The following is a 23,179-nucleotide window of genomic DNA, read 5'->3' as shown; positions in this document are numbered from 1 at the left end:
CAACTTTATCCAAATGATATACATATGTAATATATACGTAATATATTTGACTATTAGTATATGTATGTGATATTGAAATGAGTATTTGTATAATATGAATGTGATATACATATAAAACGAATGTGTGATATACTTGCAATATGTATATGATATACATCTAATATACTACTAATATGAGTATATGATATACTACTGATATAATAAAAATAGAAAGGGAAAAATTGTAATAATCAAACATTCCAATATCATAATTCTAATTTTTTTTTGATATATTTGAAAATTTAAAAATGTGACATATTTTGAAATACATAAAAGATTTTTTTTTTTATTCACCGCAATTTTCCTCACCATTTTAATATAGTAAATAATTAGTTGATAAAGAAATTAATATGTTAAACTTTTGGTATAGAGGTTGTGAGTTCGATAATCCCCCACGTTGTACTAAAAATATATATACACACTAGACTTTTAAAATTAAAAGGAAAAAAAACCCTAACATTAGAGCCCGAAAGTCACATTTAGCATGTCATTATTTATATATAATATAAACAAAACTTAGCACAACACAAATCATTAAATTTCTTTTATGGAAGAAGAAAAAGGAAACAAAAAATTCATAAAACAGAACGGATATCAAAGCAGAGGACAATCAAAGCGCAGAAGTTAAACAGATTCCGCGTTATCCATCATCGGAAAAAGTGAAAAACCAACATTGGAATCCAAAATAGTTTCTTACAGAGAAGTTGGAAAGTCGAAAATTCCACCATTATAAATAAATTAGAAACTGAACTCATTCACCTTCGACGGGATTGATCATATCATATATCATACGGCTGAAAAATGGCAGAAACATCATCCAAAAATAAAGCTCTGCTCAGTGGAGAAGAAGAAGAAGACGAGCGTGGAGATGAAGGGGAAGAACTTCACTTAGAACTGTCACTGCAAAAACTGAACCTCGGCCCCAAAAAGAAGCTTCTGATTTTGGGACTCGGTGGATTTTTATGCCACAGAGTCTTTCGTTACGACAGATCCAAATTTCCTAAACGCCGCACTTGCCCTGATGCTTCATATGGGAGTTTCCATGGTCCTGAAAAATACTCTCAATTTTTTCCCATGTTTTCTAATTTCCTCTCTCTTAATTTCTCTGTCGTTGGCAGTTTATAAGAGGCCACACTGTGAAGAATTCATCAAGTTTTGCTTGGAGAGGTTTGAAGTGGGAATATGGTCTTCAGCAAGAGAGTGAGTCACAATTCAAACCAAACCCATTAAAACAAATCCCTTCCTGTCTTGATTCTTTGCTGATCTGCCATTCAGTTTACGAGTAACTAATGCTTATTTCAAAAGCAGATGGTATATGAACAATGCTTTGGATTCTATAATGATAGGACTCAGAGGGAAGCTTTTGTTTGCTTGGGTATGTAAATATGTTGGAAATATGTTGGAAGTTTTGGTGTTTTATGGGCTTAAAAATTGTGTTGTTTTGGGCTGGGTTTTACAGGACCAAACAGAGTGCACCAGAACCTGTTTTTTTGACCTGGAGAAGAAGGAAAGGCCCATCTTTTTAAAGGAATTGAAGAAAGTGTGGCTGTTGAGAACTCTAACAAAATTTTCTTCATCCAACACATTGTTGATCGACAAAGAGCCTTACAAAGCTCTGTTAAACCCTGTAAGATTTCAACTTTTTTCAAATCAAATTGGTTTGTTGAACAATTGTGTAATGAAATGAATTGGGTTTGTTTGTGCAGCCTCACACTGCCATATTCCCAAACGAGTACAAAGCAGATGATGTTGAAGACGGGGGTTTTAAATGTGGAAGTGATCTGAGATTGTACCTTGAAAAATTGGCTGAGGCAGAGGATGTTCCTGGTTTTGTCAAAGGGAATCCCTTTGGAAAGCCTGCAATTTCTCCTCGACATCCAAACTGGGATTTTTACTCCAAAATCATTCGAAAATATCAGAGAAGCTGATGGCTGATTACATCCCTTTTGTTTTTGATTTATGTGTTTTAAGAGTTGTTTAGTTCTTATAAAAATGGAATATAACTCAATTGCTTGCCATAGAAACTAGAGAAGAAGATAGCTCTCGAGTAAATGTCGTTTATGGGAATATTTATGTTTTCATATTTACTTTGTATCAATGTTCCAATCACAGCCTGCAAAGTCACCAATCTCAAATCCCTCCTTAAATCACAGCCCGTATGAATGTTTCTTCAACAGATTTTCCTAATTTGTATTATTTAATTTAATCAATTAATATCTTGACAAATTGTAAAGGTCTAATTTGATATTTGATTATTGAAGTATGGAAAATTATTTTAATAATTTACTTTAATTCAAGTTTGAAATTAACCTCTTGAATTTTTTAAAAATCAATTTATATTATAATTCTTAAAAATTAGTTTATACTATCGTTATTAACTATCTTTTTTAAAAATTATTTATACTTTAAAATGAAATAGTAAAGATGGACGTGTTTCTAATTGGTGTATATTAAATTATAGTTAAAGTTAGTGTTAATTCTATCAAATTTTTAGTTATAGTCAAAATAAGAAATGTAAAATTTTGATATAATATATTTAAGAAAACAAAATATCACCTTCTCTCCCATTTTGCATTAATTTATAGATTCCCATTTTACACTAAATTTATAAATTGTTGGTGGGTAAAGTTCTGTAAATTATTTGCAAGGATGATTGGTAAAAGATGAATTCAACCTCTTACCCTTTGAAAAATCTTTTAAACTTTTTAATTTTTCACACAATCTTTCAAATTAATTACCCAACCCAACATAAATTAAATGATTAATTAATAAAGAGATGGAAATTAATTAAAAGAGGGATTTAGTTGGGGCTGAGTGCTGACCTGGATGGGTTAAGTGCCTTTAATGAACCCGGCCGGGGTTGGGATTGGCTGCCTACTCATCCTCACTCTACATGTAAATACTCCGATAGTATTGTTCACTCGTCCTATAATTCAAAAATATCATCATGAATATAATTAAAATTGTTTATGTTGGACTTTTAAGTTAATTAAGAAATAATACAATAATAACTCGGAAACTTGGTTGTTACCCGGAATGTGATAAATCCTCGAAAGCTTGATTGAGAAAGAGCGGCTGTGGAAACCAACCAATATACTTACCACCATCACTTCATACCCAACAATAACACCAGTTTTGTTACAATGTCCCACGTCCTCAATTTCCCTGCCACACAAACTCAATCAAATCAAAATTAAAATAATAATAATAATAATAATCTAAGTTCACTGTTATTAATGGTGATCGTATCCACCAAGAAGTTGATACCCAACGTAAGTGAATTTTGTATTCCCCCCACAGCAGTCGTTACTTAATTGAGTAAAAATGAGTTGGTTTTGAGTGGCGGTAGGATGGGTCTTCGGAGCGAGTGCCACAAGTTGGATAGTTGTGTGCATGGTTATATTAATATAAAAAAAAATTAAAACCAGATAAAAATATAATGTGATTTGAAACTTGAAAGAGTGGTTATATTAATGATTGAATTTTATCTAATTAAATTTGAAAAGATTTAATTGTGAATAAAAATAAAAGTATACAAATATGATAAGTTAGCCCATTGAAATTGAGAGAAATTTATCGGCTCATTGAGTTTTCAAAAAAGATTTTCAATTCAACGTTTGTCTTAGAGAATTGTATATATTATTATTAATTTGTAATTTCAATATTATAAGAAAATAATTTATATAGAAAATATATGATTTTATGTTATAAATTACATTTATAAATTGAAATAAATAGAAGACAATACTATACTAGTACATATATTGTATGTTCTATAAAAAATACGAAGCCTTTTAAAATTTGGGGTTTAGGCAATCAACCGCCTGTACTTTAGGTCGGACCTGAGTATGAGTCGCTGCCACCAAATCAATCGTCGAACTAACTATACATGGAAACAATTCATCTCATTTGGAAGCCTTCAATTATTATTTCTCCCAATCATCAACTTAGCTTTTATTTTCATATCATAAATAGTGAGGTTTTAATTTCAGAAATTGCAACTACTCTTGCTTGAGATAGTTTTTCCATGTAAATTTATAAAATTAATAAAAAAACAAAAAACAAAAAAAACAAAAAGCTCATTAATAATATTTCACGCATCTTAGAGATTTGTTAAAATGATGCAGACACATGATTTGTTACAGATGATGCAGACATATTGAAGTGTGGATTATGACCACGTATAATTTCAATGATGCATTTGTCCATACATACCAATACAACTTGTATATTCCAAATTGGACGTACAAAAATTAATTACCCAACCCAACAAATAATTAATATAACCCACAATGACACTATACAAATAATTAATATAATCCACAATGTCACTATACTGACCCCATACGAATACAAAGAGAGAAGAATCAGACTGAGATGATTGAGCTAGCCGTGAATAAATCCCGCAAATTGTCCACCAAAAATTGTCCACCAATACATATACGTTCTCCCAAGAATCATCTGGACTCAATATAACCAACCCCTAAATAACCTGTGTGTTCCCCAAGAATCATCTGCACTCAACATAACCGCCAAATAACCTCTTATCTTGCACTACAGGTTAGAGTTGGACTCGGGAGAGGCTCAAAAGATATGTGGCCTTTGAGTAAAATTTTAGTAGATAGACCTTAATATAAAATATCAATGTATTATCTAAATTTATAAATGGATTGACGGTGAATTCTAAAAGAATTTGCTTTAATTAAAGATTTTTTTTAGAGAATGGTGTATCTTATTGGTTTATAATTTCAATATTATAAGAAAATAAATTAATTTTTATGGAAAACATATTATTTTACAAATTAAAATAAATAGAACATAATGTATATATATTATAGGTTCTATGAAAAGTATGGAGCCTTATAAAATTGGGACTTAGCAATTGTCTTATTTGACTCATTTACCTGTACCTTAGGTCGAGTCTGGTTGAGCTACCATAAATATCTCAGTTGAATATTGACAATTGAACCTGAAAAAGCATGCATCTAAAAAAATATTTTTAGACTATATTACCCCTCTCATCTTTAATAAATCACACACATACTATTATCTTTAATTAAATATTACAAATTACAAAAATTTCATTCCATTTTTTAGATATTTTGAATTCTAAATATTCAATTACATTGAATAAAACGAAATTCGATTTATTTGCATAATCGAAACAAATTAATTATCTTGGTGCGATTTCGCTAATCATTGGGAAACCGCTACAATTTTAATTTTTATAACCATCATAAATAAAATAAAATAGTTAACTATTAATAAAGAAGTATATAAATGTAATAGAGATCTATTTTTTAAGAAAAGACACGTGGATTGCCAATTTCCTAATCTGGAATCTTGCACACTCGCGAGAGAAGAATATGGGGTAGAAACTTTTTTTGTTATTTAGTTTTTGTCCAAATTTATTTTGTTACTATTTGTTATTATATAAAAGAAAATAGCAACGTAGGAACCAAATTATATTGCAGAAATAGAGGGGACTGATATTTACCCCTTGAATGTTATATGCATGCAACTTAATCCACCGGTAAAACAAAATTCAACGTGTGTTCAAAGTCTATTATTTTTCTTCTGCTCACACATCGAAGTACATTAAAAAAATAGTAATTTAACTAACATATCAATTTTATACTTAACCATATGTTTTTTTATAGAACAACTTAATTAAAAAGTTTTAGAAAGATTTACATAAAAAATTTATTTTTAAATGTAGAATAAAATTTACAAAAATAGTGTTATCAAAATCAAATTCAACTATTATGTAAAATACACTAACAAAAGTCACATTTAGGTTATATTAAAAAAGTGACAAGTATGACATTTTGTAAATAACAAAATATAATTTTTTTGAAACAATATATTTTTGTATTAATATAATTCATTATTCACACTTATGAATGTTTAATTAAAATAAATTTATACGAAAGACTGAAGCACTATTCTATATATTAGCATCATTGATTTGAATATAAATATTTCGTTTTCTTAAAATTAAGACCAATATTTTTCCATCGACATTTTTTGCAATTGGATTATTATTAAAAAAATAAATAAATAATCACGGTAAATAGGTGTCAGGAATCCAACTGACCCTCTTGGATTTTCTTTTTGCTCAAATAATTCATCATTCTAAAATTGTTTTTCTAACTTATTGATTATTTTAATTAATTTAAAAATAATTGAAATTACATTTGTACAGTCAAAAAAAATATTTTGTTCCCATTTCTCCCTCTTTCTCTTCTTCGCCTGAAACACCGAAAGCTCTTCTTCTATATGAAAGTTGTTTGACATCCGATTTTGGAAGTACAAAATACCATTTGTTTTGTTTCTATTTCTTTCACCTCTCTATTTTTTTTTTATTGTTTTCTTTCAAAATTCTTGAGTTTTTGTTATAATAGTGAAAGAGAGATTCAGTATTACAAAAAAAAAAAAAAAAAGGAAATTGGTGTGTTGTTCTTACCAAGTTAAAGAGGGTCTACTATTTGTTGAAATTAAAATAGAAGTAAATCTCGGATTTCAATCTATATTGCATAAATCTGGACTCCTTTATTTTCTTTTTAATTTGAGGTTGTTGAAATTAAATTACCACAAATATTGGACTTGAATCTCACTCGAAATTGCATAGATATCGTCCAAAATTCATAAATCTCGCTTGAGATTCATGCAAACTTGCCCAAGATTCTATATCTTGTAATGTATTTTAGATGAAGTCAACTTTTATAATATATAAATATTCTATGTGCTTCGTTTAACAAAGATGTTGTGTTGCTTGATGGTTTTTTAAGCGAGGTGAGTAATTCGAGCAAATCTATTGTTAGAAAAAATAATTTTCGAGAGGGGAGTTATTCGACCAAATGAAAACTTTACTGGGTTATTATTTAACAAGTACCAGCAATGAAGCCAATTTTGCATTAAATTTTGGTATTATCTTAAAGGTTTTTTTAGCTATGAGAACTTGTATAAAATAGGTGCGGTAAAGGGCCCATGTTTGAACCGCTCATACGATTCCGGATCACGATCGCACGGCCAGCTCTTATGAAAAGAAGAATGGCGGCAACGGCAACGAAGGGGAAGCTGCTCTATAAAGTATACAGGGCATTCAGCTACGGCCTCTCACCATTGCTGTACCTTCACCTTCGATGGCGCGTGCTTCGTGGCCTCGAACACCCCCTCCGATGGCCCGAGCGTCTCGGTAGCCCTTCACATCCGCGCCCTCCCGGTCCACTCCTCTGGTTCCATGCCGTTTCTTTAGGTTCCCATTCCTTCTCTATCACTGTACCATTTCGGATTATACATCTGCATTTCCAACTCCTGACGGAGAAACTTCGAATTAAACCAAAATTTGTTCCGGAAATCGGTGGTGTTTTTATCGGTAGTCGAATAGAGTATAGATTGATTGTATACTTTGTAGTCTGTAGTTAGTGTCTTACGTGCTTTCTGATTCCCGAGCAGGAGAAGGTTTGGCTACTGTTCCTATAATCAAGCAATGTATTCAGAGGAGGCCTGATCTGATCATTTTGATGACAACAACCACTTATTCTGCCTTGTAAGAATGAGTCTCCTCTTTTTTATTTCTCGGTTTGTTACTCCCTAGAAACTGCTCCCGGTGAAGTCCTGCCTGATTTTTATCGTCGAATTGTAGGCTTAGATGAAATTAGGAGCTCCAGCATTGTTTATGGATAGAATTATGTAACTATGAATAGAAGGGAACTCGAAAAGTCTGTACGAGGACTTAATTATATTTCCTTCTTATGCAGTCAGGTAGTGAAGAATTGTCTCCCTACTGGTGTCATATATCAGGTACTCATTTTTTATGCCCCTCTCTTTCCTTAACCGAAAGTTGTATAGGACCGTAATTGCATTTATATTAGGGCTTCGGAACGTTGCATGCAATGTTGGTTTCTTTATGTTGATGCAGTGTCCCTTTGTCTTTTTTCAAAACGTTTCTTCCAATTCCATGATACCACATGTTTTCTGTGAAATGTTTTACATATTTGTTTTATGTATGACCGGGGACATTTTTTTTCTTGGCACATAGAGTTGCCGTCTGTTGACCGTTTTTTTGTAAAGAACTACGGGATTTAGGGTCAGGAGGAATGTAGTGAGACTATTTTTTGTGAAAACCCCAAGTTTATCCTGCATTTCCCTATCGACAAGATGTTAGATTTATAAAAGCTCGACTAAGGTTACTATTATAATATTCTCGAATTAAGATACCTGAATTTGATCCAGATAAGTGAGACTATTTCTTCTATTCTATCTCTTGCTATGTGTCAAGACTTCTTGTTTTCCTTCTTATTTACAACTCAGTACATAAATTACTTGAAAGTATATTCTATCAAAATATTTTATCCTTTTATTCTCTCTCTCAAGGATGATATACTGACCTTTTCTGAAGATTAATCATTTTATTTTTTAATTTTGTGGTTTTGACATGTCTTGAACCATCTAGATATACTTGTTATGGCAATCACATATTTTTGTACGAATCAGTTTGCTCCACTTGATACAGCTGCTGCCATGGACAATTTCATCTCATATTGGAAGCCAAAAGTTATCATGATAATGGAGAGTGAACTTTGGCCTAATCTTATCTTGGGTGCTTCACAGCATGGTGTAAGTTGTCATATCATTGAGACATATGATTATCTTGATAATGCTATCGTGCTATGTTAATATTATTTCCCTTATAAATGCTTTTTCTTCATAAAGTCAAATTATATTGTTGATGCTTTAGATTTTTACACTTGCCATTACTCTCCTCAGATTACTATGGTATTGTTAAATGCTCGGATGTCTCCTAGGTCCTTTAAGCGTTGGTCAGCACCGGTGCTCCTTCCCCTGATTTCTTTTATGCTGTCAAAGTTCTCATTGATTCTCCCGTTGGTATGGACATTCAAACTTTGCTTTATATAACTCATCTTTTTTCTGTGTCATTTATTTTGTTGTGTTATAGAGCAACTTACAGGCTATTCAGTTCCAGCTACTTCAGGCTCCACCCCTGATCATCAGCTTTGCTGGTGATCTGAAATTCGGTATACACGATGAACCTTTTCTTCTGATATGGTGGAACAAAAAGTCTGTAGTCGTGAAACGAGTGCATGGTTCATCAAGCCACGCGATTTTCATTATTACTTTCACTGAATTCATTGGTCTTCTTTCAATATTTAAACTGTTGACTTAGGTTGGATTTCAAACTTTTCTATTCAGCGGTTGAAGATGGTGGAATGTCTGAGGAAGAGATTAAAAAAGTTGAAAATCTAAGAGCACAATTGGCTGAAAGACAAGTTTGGATGGCCTCGTCCATACATAGAGGAGAAGAAGAAGGTTATTTTCCTCCTTTTATTTTAGTTCTCCCAGAAATCAAGTTATGCACGTGTAAATTTTTCTAAATTTCTAATGTATACGATCAAATATTATGATGTGGCCTTTATGAATTTTTTGTTGGAATCTGCTAGACTACAAAGGTATCAATTTTTTCCCTTTTTGCATTTGTTGAGAAATGCCTTTACCCTTTGATGTGTGTCATATTTATGGCCTTTTGTTTATATTTTGGTATCCCTTTTGAGTTAATACTTGTTGTTATCGAGCTGATGGGCCCATCTCAATGATGAGCGCCAAGTTGAATAGTTTTGATAACTATATCTTGGAGCATTAGTTTTTTTTTTGTCTTTCAGACTTGCTTCTCTGTGACAAAATCACACATTATTTATTGTAAGAGCACGTAGAAATAAAGTTTTATGCTCTATAATGAAATTAATATTTGTTAAGTTTCTCATTCTGCAGTTATACTTGAAGTTCACCACATGCTCTTACAAGCACACCCAAATCTAGTGACTATTATCGTACCTCGACATCCACAACATGGAAAAGAGATTGCACAAGTAGGTTTCGTATTTTTCATTTTGATTCATTGGCACTGTACTATACAGTATTGATATTGAAAATTAGACGACTTTTTATGGAACATACACTTATGCCTTAATAGTCTCTTTGCTAGGTTTTTCTAGTCTTGTTTATGCACTTGAACAAATTTTTAAGCCAATCATATTGTGTGACTCATGTAAGACTATACTTGATGTGGGGGGGGGGGGGGGGGGTGGGAATCCTTAAATTAACGATTTGATAGACCAATATATTTTAAGTAAAATGTTTGGTTTTAGGAATATCTATTAATGATCATTATATGTTCAGCTGCTGTATAGATATAGACCTGTACTTGTTAGTTTTCTTTGTAAGTATGATTTTTGACATGTGTAGCTATCTTGCAATGATTTGCTCCATGTTTAATTTTTGTATTTCCATTTTAATTAGCACAGGCGATGCAGAAAGAAGGGCAAAATGTAGTTTTGAGGTCTCAAGGTGGAAACATTACATCAGGAGCTAATATATATGTTGTAGATACACTAGGTATGAAATGTCTATATCTTTTGGTGTTTCATTCAACTTTCTGCTTGTATTCATCCTCCTTTTGTGGAAATAACTAATAAGCTTCTACAGATATTAGATATATAAAGATATAGTCTATAGGTTTTTTTCATTGTGTTATTATCTATTTACGAAATGGCATGGCCATAACTTTGGAGGGAAAAACCTCTGGTTAGCTAATGAGAGACTCTCAATTATTTGAAAAATATTTTTATGTTTTGGTAAGTAGTAAGGTCTTTTCCATCAAAAAGAGAAGTATAGAAAAGGTACATAAGGTAATTAGATGCTTAAATGGTAAAACATGAAGATGGAAGGCTTTGCAATACAAAGAAAAAGTAGTGGGGATACCAGAAGGGAAAGAGATCAGAGGTATGATCAATAATTTGGTTCCTAGAAAATCTCTTCTGTTTAAGGCTTGAGTTGTCACACTCTACCTCTGGATGCTATAGTTTGTGAGGTTGATGGACTACAATGGTGGTAGAATGCTTGTAAATCTGTAACTGTGCATTTCAGAGTAACTTTGACATCAACGACATGCTGCAGTTAACACTTATCATTTGATTACTGTCTTATTTTGTGGGCCATAGGAAAATATTCTTTCTTTTCTTGAATGGTTAAATTCAAAACTTAGGCTGTATGTTTTACTTACTTTTGGATAAATCTGCTGAATGTGATTTCCACGTGCTCTTTAGGTGAACTAAGATATTTATATGGGATAACTCCCATTGCTGTGGTTGGAGGATCCTTCTTGCCTGGCCTTGCTGGTCATAACATATCAGAAGCTGCTGCAGCTGGCTGTGCTGTTTTGACCGGCGAGTATTTGCTGCCGTAGCCTTTATGACTTCTTGTACTCATCATCCTTTAGCTTCTTCAACCTCTTATACTCAGGGACTGATTTCTTTTTCCGTTTCCAGGTCCACATATTGGCCATTTCTCAAGCATGGTGGTTAAAATGCAGCAGTTTAATCGAATGTCAGTTTTGCAGGTGAACAGAAAATCTTTTCCCCCAGAAAATCTTTTCCCCCTTTACATTTCCTTGTTTCTTTGGAATTTAGCGCTCTGACTTGGATTAAGATTGTGGACACTTTTTATCTGGACCCTTAACGTTGAGTCATTGGAATATTTCAAGTTTGGCTATCTACCTCATGACATCTCTTATTAATCCAAGTATTTACCATCAGAATTTTAACTTAAGATCTTGATATGTCCTTTATATCATGCATAGGTGAAGTCATGCCAGTTAATTTGATTTTTAATGTCAGTTCTGCTGGTTTGATGGGTTCATATGGATGGACGGTTCATGTGAAATTTTCTATCATTCTCCATTAAGTCTACCATGTATATGCTTGCTCCTAATATAGTTTTCACTCGGTATAGTTTTAGTTCTGGAAAGATAGTTGGATAGGCCAATATTCTTTCTTCAGCCTCTTTCCCAATTTTATGTTCTCTCAACTGATAAGTTCCAGCCATGGGCCTGATTTTGGAATGCTTATCATCCTATCAAAATCCAAAATTTAGAAGAAATTAAGGATGCTGAGTTTCAAAAATGGTGCTCTTTCATTAGATCGCTTGAAATTAAAAAATATATACACACACATATATATCAGAATTATTATTATTTTCTTTTTTGCTTTGGAAAAAGAAAAGGAACAACTCTCTGTTCTAGATAGTTTTTATTAGCTAACTCTAGGTGCAAGATGAGCAATCCTCTATTTCTAGTATTTGAGATAATCGGAAAGGTCTTTTGATAACTTCCTTTTGCCTCGGTTTGAGACTGTCCTCTCCCTATTTTGTATATTTCATTGGTTTAATGAAATGCCATTCTTTCATATTTTAAAACAATGCTAAGTAACCTATAATGCAAGCTGTAACAACAGATCTCCAAAGCAATTTAACAGTAAACCTCATCGAACATACTGCTAATAGTTATTTTAATATTGAACTAGTCTCTTGACATATTGTAAAAAGTAATAAAACACTGTATCTTAATAATTCTGAACTTTCTTACTTGATCCTTTCTGACTGGCCTTTATTATCAATTTTATGTTCAACTGATTCAGGTTCATGGAAAACTAGACCTTGAAGAGGCTCTCAGAAACCTCTTTAAAGATGACAAAATTTTGGAAGCACACCGAATGGCCGCAAAACAAGCGCAGCAGGCTTTGGCGAGTGGCATTGTTGTGGGCATTTGGAACTCTCTAAATTCCAATGTACTGAGAAGTGCATTTGGATAGACGACATACATACAGCCAGAAAATGCAGGTGAAAATTTCTTGAACATTCATCGATAAGATGTTTCTTGTTGTAACTATTGTCATTTTGCATCACAATCTTGGAATTCAACTTTTTCTTTAACATCAAATTGAACCAGGACCCTATATTGGCTGGCTCTGGTGGACCAAAAAGGAAATGTTGGTCCATTGGCAGTGCGTCCCTTTACGGGGTATTTTCGAAAGGAGAATCTGAGGTATTTTGGGAGTTTCTGTTTGAGTAATTTTTGGTGGGTTTATTGTTTATTTAATTAAAACTTTTTATGTAATTTATAAAATTACCATAAGCAATAAACAAAAATTGTTATTGTTGTAGAAATGTTATGGTATTGGTATCCAAACGACTTTATGTCATTGGTAATTGATGAAAATTTGACGGTAGGAGCTTTTTTTTTTTAATTTTATTTTTGCTTAAAACTCGAGAACAAAGAGTAAGCTATAAATTTTCTTAAATTGTCATACGGGTTATTTTTATATTTTAAACGTTACGCAATTGTATGTATTATTTTACAAAATTTTCCCCCATTTTAAATTGTAAGCTTAGGATGGTATCATCTCAAAATGAAATTGCTGTTTTGTCCCTTGATTAGAGTGGCTATCTTGAAAGTTTTATACTTTCTATTTTTCTTTATTCTTGGGCTCAGTACTTTTTAGTTATTTTAGTAGATTGTCATAATTTTTTTGAGTGTTTTGCAATATTTTTTTTTTAATCTTTGGCTCACGTGAAAAATTGTTATCCTCGTCATCTTTGCACATGGATACATGATGTCGCAACGTCATCGCGACGCGGAGCGGCCGACGTAATTCCCCTGAAGGGTCTCTTTCGAGATAAGGGTTTGGAGTCGCTACCAATCATGTACGAGGTGTGATTGGTCACCTAAAAATAAAGACAAGGTCTGCGAAAAAAGATTGTTGGTTCGGGAGTCGACTGATCGTAGGGAAGGTGTTAGCACCCTACAACACCGGTTCGAAAACGGTACCACATTCTATCATAAATTATCCTATTATTTTATTTGGTCCAAGAAAAAAAATATTTTTGTTTTGATCGAAATGTCTCATGTTATATTAATTCACACCTTGTTATAAGATATGAATTAATATGTATGAGTGACACGGAGGCCATTAGAAAAATTAAGCACCTCGAGTAAATTGGAGGGTTCCAATTCCCGTCATTGGAGTTTTCAAAATAATTATTTAGTAAAAAAAAATACTAACAAAAAAAAATTATTTTAAGGCACATTGAGACTTGATCTCGTGATTTAAGCGTTATCATTTAAACATCTCACCAAGGTGCCACCACTTTAGGATGTAATCTATGTTCTTTTTGAAAATACAAACTTTGTATTTTTAAATTTTGTTTAAAAAAAAGGAAAAAACTCTAAACGAAATCTTTTATTTAAAATAATTGTTTAGTAAAAACAATAAAAAGAGGCATGCAAAGACTGTATATTAAAAACCAAACATCTTACTACTATGTCAACACTCATTGTACTCTTTTACAAAAACAAAAGTTCTAATTTAATTTTTAAACTAAAAAAAACGAATTTTGTTGAATTTAAAAAAAAATTAATTTTTTTTATGTATTTTGACATTAAAAAGATTTTTTTCAAGAAAATCTTTTATTTCTAATTAAAAAAAATTAAATTTTACTTAAAACAAATTGTTAAGATATTTTCTAAAATGATAATCATCATTTAAAAAAAGATTTCATTCTCCTAACAACTTATTTTAAATTACAAATGTTACAAGATTAAAGCAAATCCTAGAAAACAATTTTCTATTAAGAACTTTTGAATGAAAATTTTAAAGAATCCAATTTATTTTTAAAAGATTTAGTTTATAAAACTATTATTATTATTATTTTTAACTTACAAAACTTTAATGCAAAATCTTTTATTTGAATGAAATTAACTTTTTGTTACTTTATTTAAAAGTTATTTTATTTTACTTTAAAAAAAATTATCTACATTATTTTTCAAAACTTATTTTAAAAAGTTTATTTTCTTTAAAAAGAAAATTTTTATTTTTTTGTTAAAAATAAATTTTTTTTATTATTAAAAGAAATGTAGGGGTATACTGGGCAAAGATTTTTACCATGGATGTCGTTCGTCGTGTTAGAGTGGGTCGCTGGACTCTTGGTCGTCGTCGGTCAATCACCGGAGGATGGTCTCAAGGCAGCAATGGAGGTCGTGTGCACCAGAGTCATGTTGTGTGTTGGTTCTATTGAACCGCTTTCAGAGACTAAGGGAAAAAATAAAAAATAAAAAATAAAAAATTTTCTTTACCCAAATCATTCTTCTGTGTGCTCTCTGTTTTTTCTCCCCTCCTGTGTTGTGTGTCCTTTAAATATACCAAAAAAATAACAGTAACATGCATGAGTCAAGAAAAACCAGAGAAAAAGAGGGAAGGGAAAACGTTCGATTTTGACGAAGGAAAAACGGGAGGAAAAACAAAATGTTTATTTTTAACCAAAACAGAATCTAAATTTATTTAAAACAAGATTTATAAATAAAATCAAATCTTTTTATTTCTTTTATTTTAATATTAAATCAAATTCTTTAAAAGAAAATTTATTTTTTTTTAATTTAATTTAAACTTTAGCTTATAACCAATAATAAAGTAATTCTATAGTATTTAATAAAATAAAATTAAATAATTAAAACTAAAACTAAAATAAAGCCGGACCAAATACGGTGTCTGCAGCTTGCCCCCCTTTGTGTATCCTTGTAGAACTAAAAGGGTAGACAAAGGCAAAAGACAAAGTATTTGGGAAGACGAAAATTTTATTCAGACAAGACAAGATAGAGATGGACCCAACTGGACACTAGGCGGGATCCCGACATGCAAAGAACCTCGTACTTGATACAAGCCTTAACCTCGATCTTGGATCGAGTTTGATTTAATTGACATGATAAGTGCGATGGACCTGGCTTGACACAGGCTTCGACCTCAATCTTGGATCGGGTTCGATTTAACCAAATGATAAAATGCAATAGATCTGGCTTTAACAACAGGCTTCGACCTCGACTTGGATCGGGTTCGATTTAACCAAATGATAAAATGCGACGGACCTGGCTTTAACAACAGGCTTCGACCTCGACTTGGATCGGGTTTGATTTAACCGAATGATAAAATGCAAAGGACCTGGCTTTAACAACAGGCTTCGACCTCGACTTGGATCGGGTTCGATTTAACCGAATGATAAAATGCAAAGGACCTGGCTTTAACAACAGGCTTCGACCTCGACTTGGATTGGGTCCGATTTAACCGAATGATAAAATGTAACGGACCTGGCTTTAACAACAGGCTTCGACCTCGACTTGGATCGGGTTCGATTTAACCGAATGAGAAAATACAATGGACCTGACTTTAACAACAGGCTTCGACCTCGACTTGGATCGGGTTCGATTTAACCAAATGGTAAAATGCAATGGACTTGGCTTTAACAACAGGCTTCGACCTCGACTTGGATCGGGTTCGATTTAACAGAATGACAAAATGTAAAGGACCTGGCTTTAACAACAGGCTTCGACCTCGACTTGGATCGGGTTCGATTTAACCAAATGATAAAATGCGACGGACCTGGCTTTAACAACAGGCTTCGACCTCGACTTGGATCGGGTTCGATTTAACCGAATGACAAAATGTAAAGGACCTGGCTTTAACAACAGGCTTCGACCTCGACTTGGATCGGGTTCGATTTAACCAAATGATAAAATGCGACGGACCTGGCTTTAACAACAGGCTTCGACCTCGACTTGGATCGGGTTCGATTTAACCGAATGATAAAATGCAAAAGACCTGGCTTTAACAACAGGCTTCGACCTCGACTTGGATCGGGTTCGATTTAACCAAATGATAAAATGCAAAGGACCTGGCTTTAACAACAGGCTTCGACCTCGACTTGTATCGGGTCCGATTTAACCGAATGATAAAATGCAACGGATCTGGCTTTAACAACAGGCTTCGACCTCGACTTGGATCGGGTTCGATTTAACCAAAAGATAAAATACAAAGGACCTGGCTTTAATAACAGGCTTCGACCTCGACTTGGATCGGGTTCGATTTAACCAAATGATAAAATACGATGGACCTGGCTTTAACAACAGGCTTCGACCTCGACTTGGATCGGGTCCGATTTAACCGAATGATAAAATGCGACGGACCTGGCTTTAACAACAGGCTTCGACCTCGACTTGGATCGGGTTCGATTTAACCGAATGATAAAATGCAAAGGACCTGGCTTTAACAACAGGCTTCGACCTCGACTTGGATCGGGTTCGATTTAACCAAATGATAAAATGCAAAGGACCTGGCTTTAACAACAGGCTTCGACCTCGACTTGTATCAGGTCCGATTTAACCGAATGATAAAATGCAACGGATCTGGCTTTAACAACAGGCTTCGACCTCGACTTGGATCGGGTTCGATTTAACCGAATGATAAAATGCGACGGACCTGACTTTAACAATAGGCTTCGACCTCGATTTGGATCGAGTTCGATTTAACCAAAAGATAAAATGCAAAGGACATGACTTTAATAACAAGCTTCGACCTCGACTTGGATCGGGTTCGATTTAACCGAAGATAAATGTTTGATCACAAAAATTACCAAGCTTACGAGCTCGGCTCGGACGGAATTATGACCTTAAGGATGAGCTGAAATGTGTTGAGCAGGAGACCTGCAAAAGAATATACTCCGACGCTCAAGTCAAAAAGAATCCGAGCTGTATTTGAGAGAAAATACAACGTTTGCGTACTTGGGATAGAGGCAAATGGTTTCTATATATCGACAAGGTCTCCGATAGGATTCTCGACAAGGTCTCCGACGGCTCTTTAAGGTAAGCGTGAATCACGACATGCTATCGTGGAGTTTGTCGGAATATGAGGCTAAGCGAGACACATATAGGTGAGTTCAAACAAATAATGGGAACGAGACCAAAGGAGATCTTGGTTGGCTCTGTCATAACGGGCGTTGGCTCGGTAGGCAGTCGAAATACCAAGGAGATAAAACTTGGCTTCACAAATTTAAAGGCATGCATGTTTTTCTCTTACAATAAGAAAATGCAACGTGTGAGGTAGAAAACTGGCTCCAACAGATTAAAATGCAATTTCTAAAAAATGCTGAAGGGATTTATTTACTTGAAAGCTCTTTACCTAAGTGCAGGGTTTAGAGATTCTTTTAAACTTGCTAAGTGCATGAGATATGCACTTGACGCATGACGATAAGACTAAAACCACGTGTTCATGCTAATGCGAACTTCCAATGACAGTATCGAGTACTTATCGTAGCGAAATTCTAACATCCGAGCGAGAGGTTAGACCAATCCAATTCATTCTAACAAACCAACACTACACTACGTAGCTACCTGTGCATGTGAGAAGTTGATCGGTCCTAGAAACGCCTGTAGCGGCATGAGGAGTCAACGACTGGAATGCCTAAAGATCATAAAGTATGGAATAGGAATGGATGCGGTGGAAATCTGTACTCATATTAAATTGCGTCCCCTTATAAATGAAAGAGCTCCTGCCAGAAATAGCTAATGAAAATTGGGTACCCCGTCGCTAGCAATTGAGTGTGGCTTATCAACTAGCTCTAACTCCAAAGGCCGAGGAAAAGCTAAAAAGATCCGCAGGAGGCTCCACGAGAAGCTGCTGCGTGATCTCTGGTGCAATTATCTTATGACGGATGGGTGAACCTACAAATGTGTATTACCCCAATGTCATGAATGACAAATAATGTTTTATTTATTACTTCCATTTATTCTTATCACTTGAAAAATGTGTGATATCATATGATTTGCTTTTTATTTAGCTTAGCAATGAATTTGATCTTCAATGCCTGATGCAATAATGTATATGCCTAATGAAAACTAGAATGCAACATATATGCATGATACTAATGGAATGTGATTATGAATGCCCAATGCATGATACCTAAAATTTCATAATCTAACCATGATATGAAAACAATTTTTTTTTTTTTGAAGAATATGCACGTAAGTGAAGTGAATGCATGATTTGTGAAAATATGGTTGAGAGAACAAGAAGTTTTTCCATATTTTGCAAAGATATTATCTTTTTTGTCTACTCTCATCCTTCTTATTAGCAATTATTTAGCAAAGAATCAAATAAGAAAAGGTAATATTGACATTGGAAGAAACACATCAATTGTTAATCTTTTTTCCTTTTTTATTTTTTTTTGAATGAATGCCTTCACTCGATAAGAGATATACAAGGTAACTTATCAACTATATCAGGTTTGGAAGGGAATTCTTTTGTAGAGGTATCACATGTGCCAGTTTAAAGAACTATTAAAAAGTAATCCATAACATTATACATCTTGCTTGATTAAACTGCTTCATAAACTCAGCCTTGTAGTTGACAAGAATGTTGGATACAAGAAAATAGATCTGGCTTTATGAACAAACGAGGATGGAAATCATGATTTTCCATCAAGCTTAACGATGAGAAAAGTCAGCGAGCTTCCTTTTTAAAGAAAAGGAAACCAAGAGTTCAATGATATTTTGTCAAATCTCTCGAACAGTAAGAGACTAGAATATGTTTTTTTAAAAGCTTTGGACAGAGATTAGAGCATGATCAAATGAATAGAAGAATAGAAATGATTCAATTTCTTTGGATAGATGACCTTGAGAAATGGTTGCGTAACTCCCGAAGAGTTCATCTCGTGTATCTTGCCCCTTTAGCTCAAGATCTTTGATAAAAATATTCTTTCTCGCCTTTAGCTTCACTTTATGGTTATGTTGCTGCAACCCACTTTTTGAATGTAAGGCTCTCTTTTAACCTTAGCTCCGAAGTGCAGTTGGTGTAGTCCACTTTTGAATGCAAATAACCTCTTTTTTTCTCAAAGTGAAGAAGATTTTGTGCGAGGTGAAATGTAACAATATCAGTCTGAAGATGACCTTTGGCTCAAAGCTTTGTATAATGTAGTTACAAATTTTCCTCGACGTAGCATTGCTCGACTTTGCCCCAGTCTGAAGATTTGCAAAGAAGATTGCTCCAATCATTGAACTAAAGCACTGTCATGGCCTTAGACGAAGTTTTTTTTTCTTTTTTCTTTTTTTTTCGGCCAGACACAACCCTTTTATAAAAAAGGGGTGCAATCACATATAAAATGTTGATCATGCGTAGTCACCTTTTGCAACTCTAATTGCTGTTCCAAATTATGTCTTTGCTACTGCTCCAGTAAAAACTGTTCTCAAATGAAACTTATCAAAGGAGACTGAGATCTTGAGACTATTGGTCAGGTCGCTAACTTCCCAATTCTCAAAATCATTATCATCGGTCTTGGAATCACTTTTACTCAAAAGAAGAAAGCAGACGAAGGATTAAGATAGAAGAACAATATAAAGTGAAAGAAGGAAGTCGGAGTAGGGAAATTTTGAGCAACTACAAGTACCAATTCATGAAGCAGTCAATCATAAGAGCCCAATGTTATTTTATTACTTTCAAAGTTCTCAGGGGAACACTAGGTGGATAATTTTGGATATTTACCATGCAATTAGATGTGACAGGTTTGGTAAAAGACCTTTACGGTAAGTAGGCAAATATTGATATTCCTCACAAAAATTGTATGTGACGGGCTGAGCAAATGATTTTTTTTGCAGCAAATGGTCAACTCTCAATGTTGACTATATTTACCATATATCGGTAAGCTAGGCTCAAGGTAGATTAGGCTTAAAGCAGACTAAGCTCAAGGTTTTATAGGGAGTGAGTAATTTTGGTTCCTCACCTCAATAGACATGCTTGCCCCAGTATGAAATTTGATGGTTTGCTGGTTAGCACATGAGAAGAAATAGGAAGACCAAGATAAAATTGGTTTGAGTTACGGATTTAGCCCGACAACAAAGTCCGGAAAAATGGTTGAGTTTTGAAAAAGATTATATCTCACTGAGGACCTTGAAGGCATTCGCATTTTCATTTTTTTCCCATTTTTCATTTCTTTTTTCCACTTCTTTTTTGTTTATTTTTCCACTTTTTCCCGTTTCCTTCAAGTGACTTACAATGATTGTTTGATTCTTGCTAAAGTCTCAACTAACAAGAATGATAAGAGTAGACCATATTAAAAATATTATTGAGAAATTTCAAAACATGTAATTTCCTTTTTATCGAGAGCCTTTCAAAGAAAACATTTTTTTTTTGTTTTTCAACCAATGATATGATATGAGTGATGCATGATTGAATGTATGACTTTGATTTTACTTATTTTTTTTTAAGAAAAATAGCTCAATGTCCACACACTCACATTCTTTTTTACAAGTACTTAGCTAAATTATGGGTGACTAAAGCTTCATTGCCGTTTTTTCACACTAGCAAGCAATCTCAAAGATGACTTTAAAGCAGAAATAAACTTTATTGAGAATGCAAAGCAATAGGTCAGCATTGATTTTGATAATCTTGTACACTCATGATTCTAGTGCTTCATGTGTTGACCATCTTCCTTTGAAAACTTTAGCCATCCTGCCTTCATTAGAACTTGCACTTTATGCTTTGGTGAAGTACAGTTCTCAGTTGAATGACCTACAGCTCCTGCATGGTAATCACAGTGGACTTGCGGGTCGTACCACTTTGGATAAGGTGGCTGCAATGGTTCTACAGGTACTAGAGCTAGTAGATGACTTTGAAATAATTCTGATAACAGCTCGATATAGGATATTGGGATTGGATGAAAACTCTCTTGCTTTAGTTGCCTCCTACTCTTATGATCGTTAGGTAATGCTGACAATCTTAGATGTGGGTCATTCTGCAGATCCGATGAGTTTATGGGTACTGTAGACGGATTGTATACCGCAGATCCTTGTTGGTACCTCCACTTGCGCTTCGAGATTACTGTCTGGACTTTATTTTTCCTTTTGATGAAGCTTTTATTTTGTGGCTCTTTATCAATTAAAGGCACTGTCAGTTGTTCATTTGCCTCTCTCCATCTCCTTGCAGTTTCTTCAGCATTTTTATTGGTAGCATTTTCTTTTGCTTTACCTTTTAACTTCTCTGAGTATGTGGCCTTTGATGTTTGTCCATCTTGGAATGTGAATTCAACCTGACAGATTGTAGGAGCTTGTTGGTCTTTCTTGGAAAGCTGAGCTTCATGTGATGAATTATGCTGGGGGAAGCTCTCTGTTGGTTGACAAAGAGGTGGGTCCAACCTAGGTGGTGAATTATTATGAGGTTCGACTAAATTGTTAGGTTGAGAAGTATCCCCAACTGTAACAATATTCTTTAAGACATTTAAAATTTCCATGACTTGCTCCTGAATATTATCGATGTCTTGTCTCATCTTCTTTAGCTCTACATTCTGCACCTCCATGACTTGTTCTTGAATCTCGTCTCTTATTTTCTTTAGCTCAATATTCAATTCTTCCATGACCCGGTCGTGGATTTCGTCTCTAAATTTCTTTAGCTCTGCATTAAGTTCTTCCATGTTATGTTGCTTTATGTACCTTGTATATAAAGAATAGTAAATATGTGGTTCTTGATCTATTTTTCTAAGAGTTCGTGTTAATTATGATGTAATGGAGAATGCACAGATTTTGATTTTTTAAGATAGAAATTGATATGCATGAGACGATGAGATACAAATGTTGGATCACCAACTAGGGAAATTATGCGAAACAATGCCTGCGAAAATATTGCTTCCTTTTTTTTTACTATATATATTTAGACATACGAATGATGCATTAGAACGATAAATTTTAATTTATGATATAGACATGTAAAATGATGCATACAAAAGATAAATATATTTTTTTAAATTTATGATATGGACATGCAGAATGATGCATGAGCAGGATAAGTTTTTTTTTTTAATTTTATTTTCTTTGGAGGAGAAAAAAAATTATCTAAATATGCTACAAACTGCCCCAAGAATATGATAAATACTTCATGCAATCATTAATACATTCCAAATGTATGCAAACGTAATGGTAGACTCTAATTCACCCTAAGAGAGAGAAACATAAATATGTACATAAAATTAAACTCTAGGGTTATAAAGCTGAACTCCTAAGTGAGTAAATAAGTTTGAAAGTGTTTATGTGCCTACAACAGGGACATTTATAACCCCTTTGAAAGGCAACACTTCTATCCAAAGCTTAAACAAATAGTTAGGAAGAAATAAGGTAAATCATTTTTTATTCTTTTTTTTTAAGTGGTTCATTTAAAACCTAATGGTTAAAACTCCAAATCAACCCTAATTTTTTATTAAAAACAATATGCCATGAACGACGGAACAACCCACATAAAATGCAATATGAGTATGGTGTGAAGTTATGTACTAATGCATCCTAAAGGATAATCGCCCTCAAATTTTCCATATGCTTTGGCAGTATGGTCGACTTGAGTGGAGAATTTCATGCGCCTGCACGGGAACCGCAATTCCACGAAGGTCACACTACTGAGTCTCTGATCTAATCCTAAAA

At 33.6% G+C, this 23,179-nt stretch overlaps 2 protein-coding genes across 9 annotated transcripts; both read left to right on the top strand.

Moving 5' to 3' along the window:
• Positions 1–631: 631 nt before the first annotated feature.
• Positions 632–2,098, top strand: LOC111013724 (uncharacterized). Its single transcript, XM_022288239.2, has 5 exons — positions 632–1,084; positions 1,158–1,239; positions 1,348–1,414; positions 1,499–1,666; positions 1,746–2,098. The coding sequence occupies exons 1-5, from the start codon at positions 841–843 to the stop codon at positions 1,965–1,967; spliced, it is 783 nt and encodes a 260-aa protein (XP_022143931.1). The 5' UTR covers positions 632–840; the 3' UTR covers positions 1,968–2,098.
• Positions 2,099–7,016: 4,918 nt separating this feature from the next.
• KDTA (KDO transferase A) lies at positions 7,017–22,061 on the top strand. 8 transcript variants are annotated; one of them, XR_015789753.1, is made up of 16 exons: positions 7,024–7,297; positions 7,498–7,591; positions 7,803–7,845; positions 8,539–8,661; positions 8,812–8,931; positions 9,002–9,080; positions 9,256–9,372; positions 9,832–9,929; positions 10,365–10,455; positions 11,166–11,285; positions 11,388–11,458; positions 12,534–12,735; positions 12,845–13,719; positions 21,311–21,362; positions 21,514–21,718; positions 21,809–22,061. XR_015789753.1 is itself a non-coding variant. In XM_022288256.2 (13 exons), exons 1-12 carry the CDS (start codon positions 7,030–7,032, stop codon positions 12,705–12,707), a joined length of 1,398 nt encoding a protein of 465 aa, XP_022143948.2. In that variant the 5' UTR covers positions 7,024–7,029; the 3' UTR covers positions 12,708–12,735; positions 12,845–13,786. The 8 variants fall into 8 exon arrangements, 1 of the variants encoding a protein (XP_022143948.2); XR_015789754.1 differs by having other exon boundaries at positions 21,291–21,362; XR_015789755.1 differs by having other exon boundaries at positions 21,269–21,362; positions 21,514–21,563.
• The last annotated feature ends 1,118 nt before the right edge of the window (positions 22,062–23,179 follow it).

The sequence above is a fragment of the Momordica charantia genome, assembly GCF_013281855.1.
Source record: "Momordica charantia cultivar OHB3-1 chromosome 1 unlocalized genomic scaffold, Mcharantia_2.0 BLBB01000001.1, whole genome shotgun sequence".
NCBI lineage: Eukaryota > Viridiplantae > Streptophyta > Magnoliopsida > Cucurbitales > Cucurbitaceae > Momordica > Momordica charantia.
Note: the sequence above shows the minus strand (reverse complement) of the source record. Positions and strands in the feature narration are given on the sequence as shown.

Coding starts and splice junctions, on each gene's coding strand:
- KDTA (XM_022288256.2), top strand. CDS start 7,030: ATGTTTGAACCGCTCATACGATTCCGGATCACGATCGCACGGCCAGCT. Junction 8,662..8,811: donor TGGGTGCTTCACAGCATGGT/GTAAGTTGTCAT, acceptor TACTCTCCTCAG/ATTACTATGGTATTGTTAAA. Junction 9,081..9,255: donor TGCTGGTGATCTGAAATTCG/GTATACACGATG, acceptor TTTTCTATTCAG/CGGTTGAAGATGGTGGAATG.
- LOC111013724 (XM_022288239.2), top strand. CDS start 841: ATGGCAGAAACATCATCCAAAAATAAAGCTCTGCTCAGTGGAGAAGAA. Junction 1,240..1,347: donor ATATGGTCTTCAGCAAGAGA/GTGAGTCACAAT, acceptor TTTCAAAAGCAG/ATGGTATATGAACAATGCTT. Junction 1,415..1,498: donor GGAAGCTTTTGTTTGCTTGG/GTATGTAAATAT, acceptor TGGGTTTTACAG/GACCAAACAGAGTGCACCAG.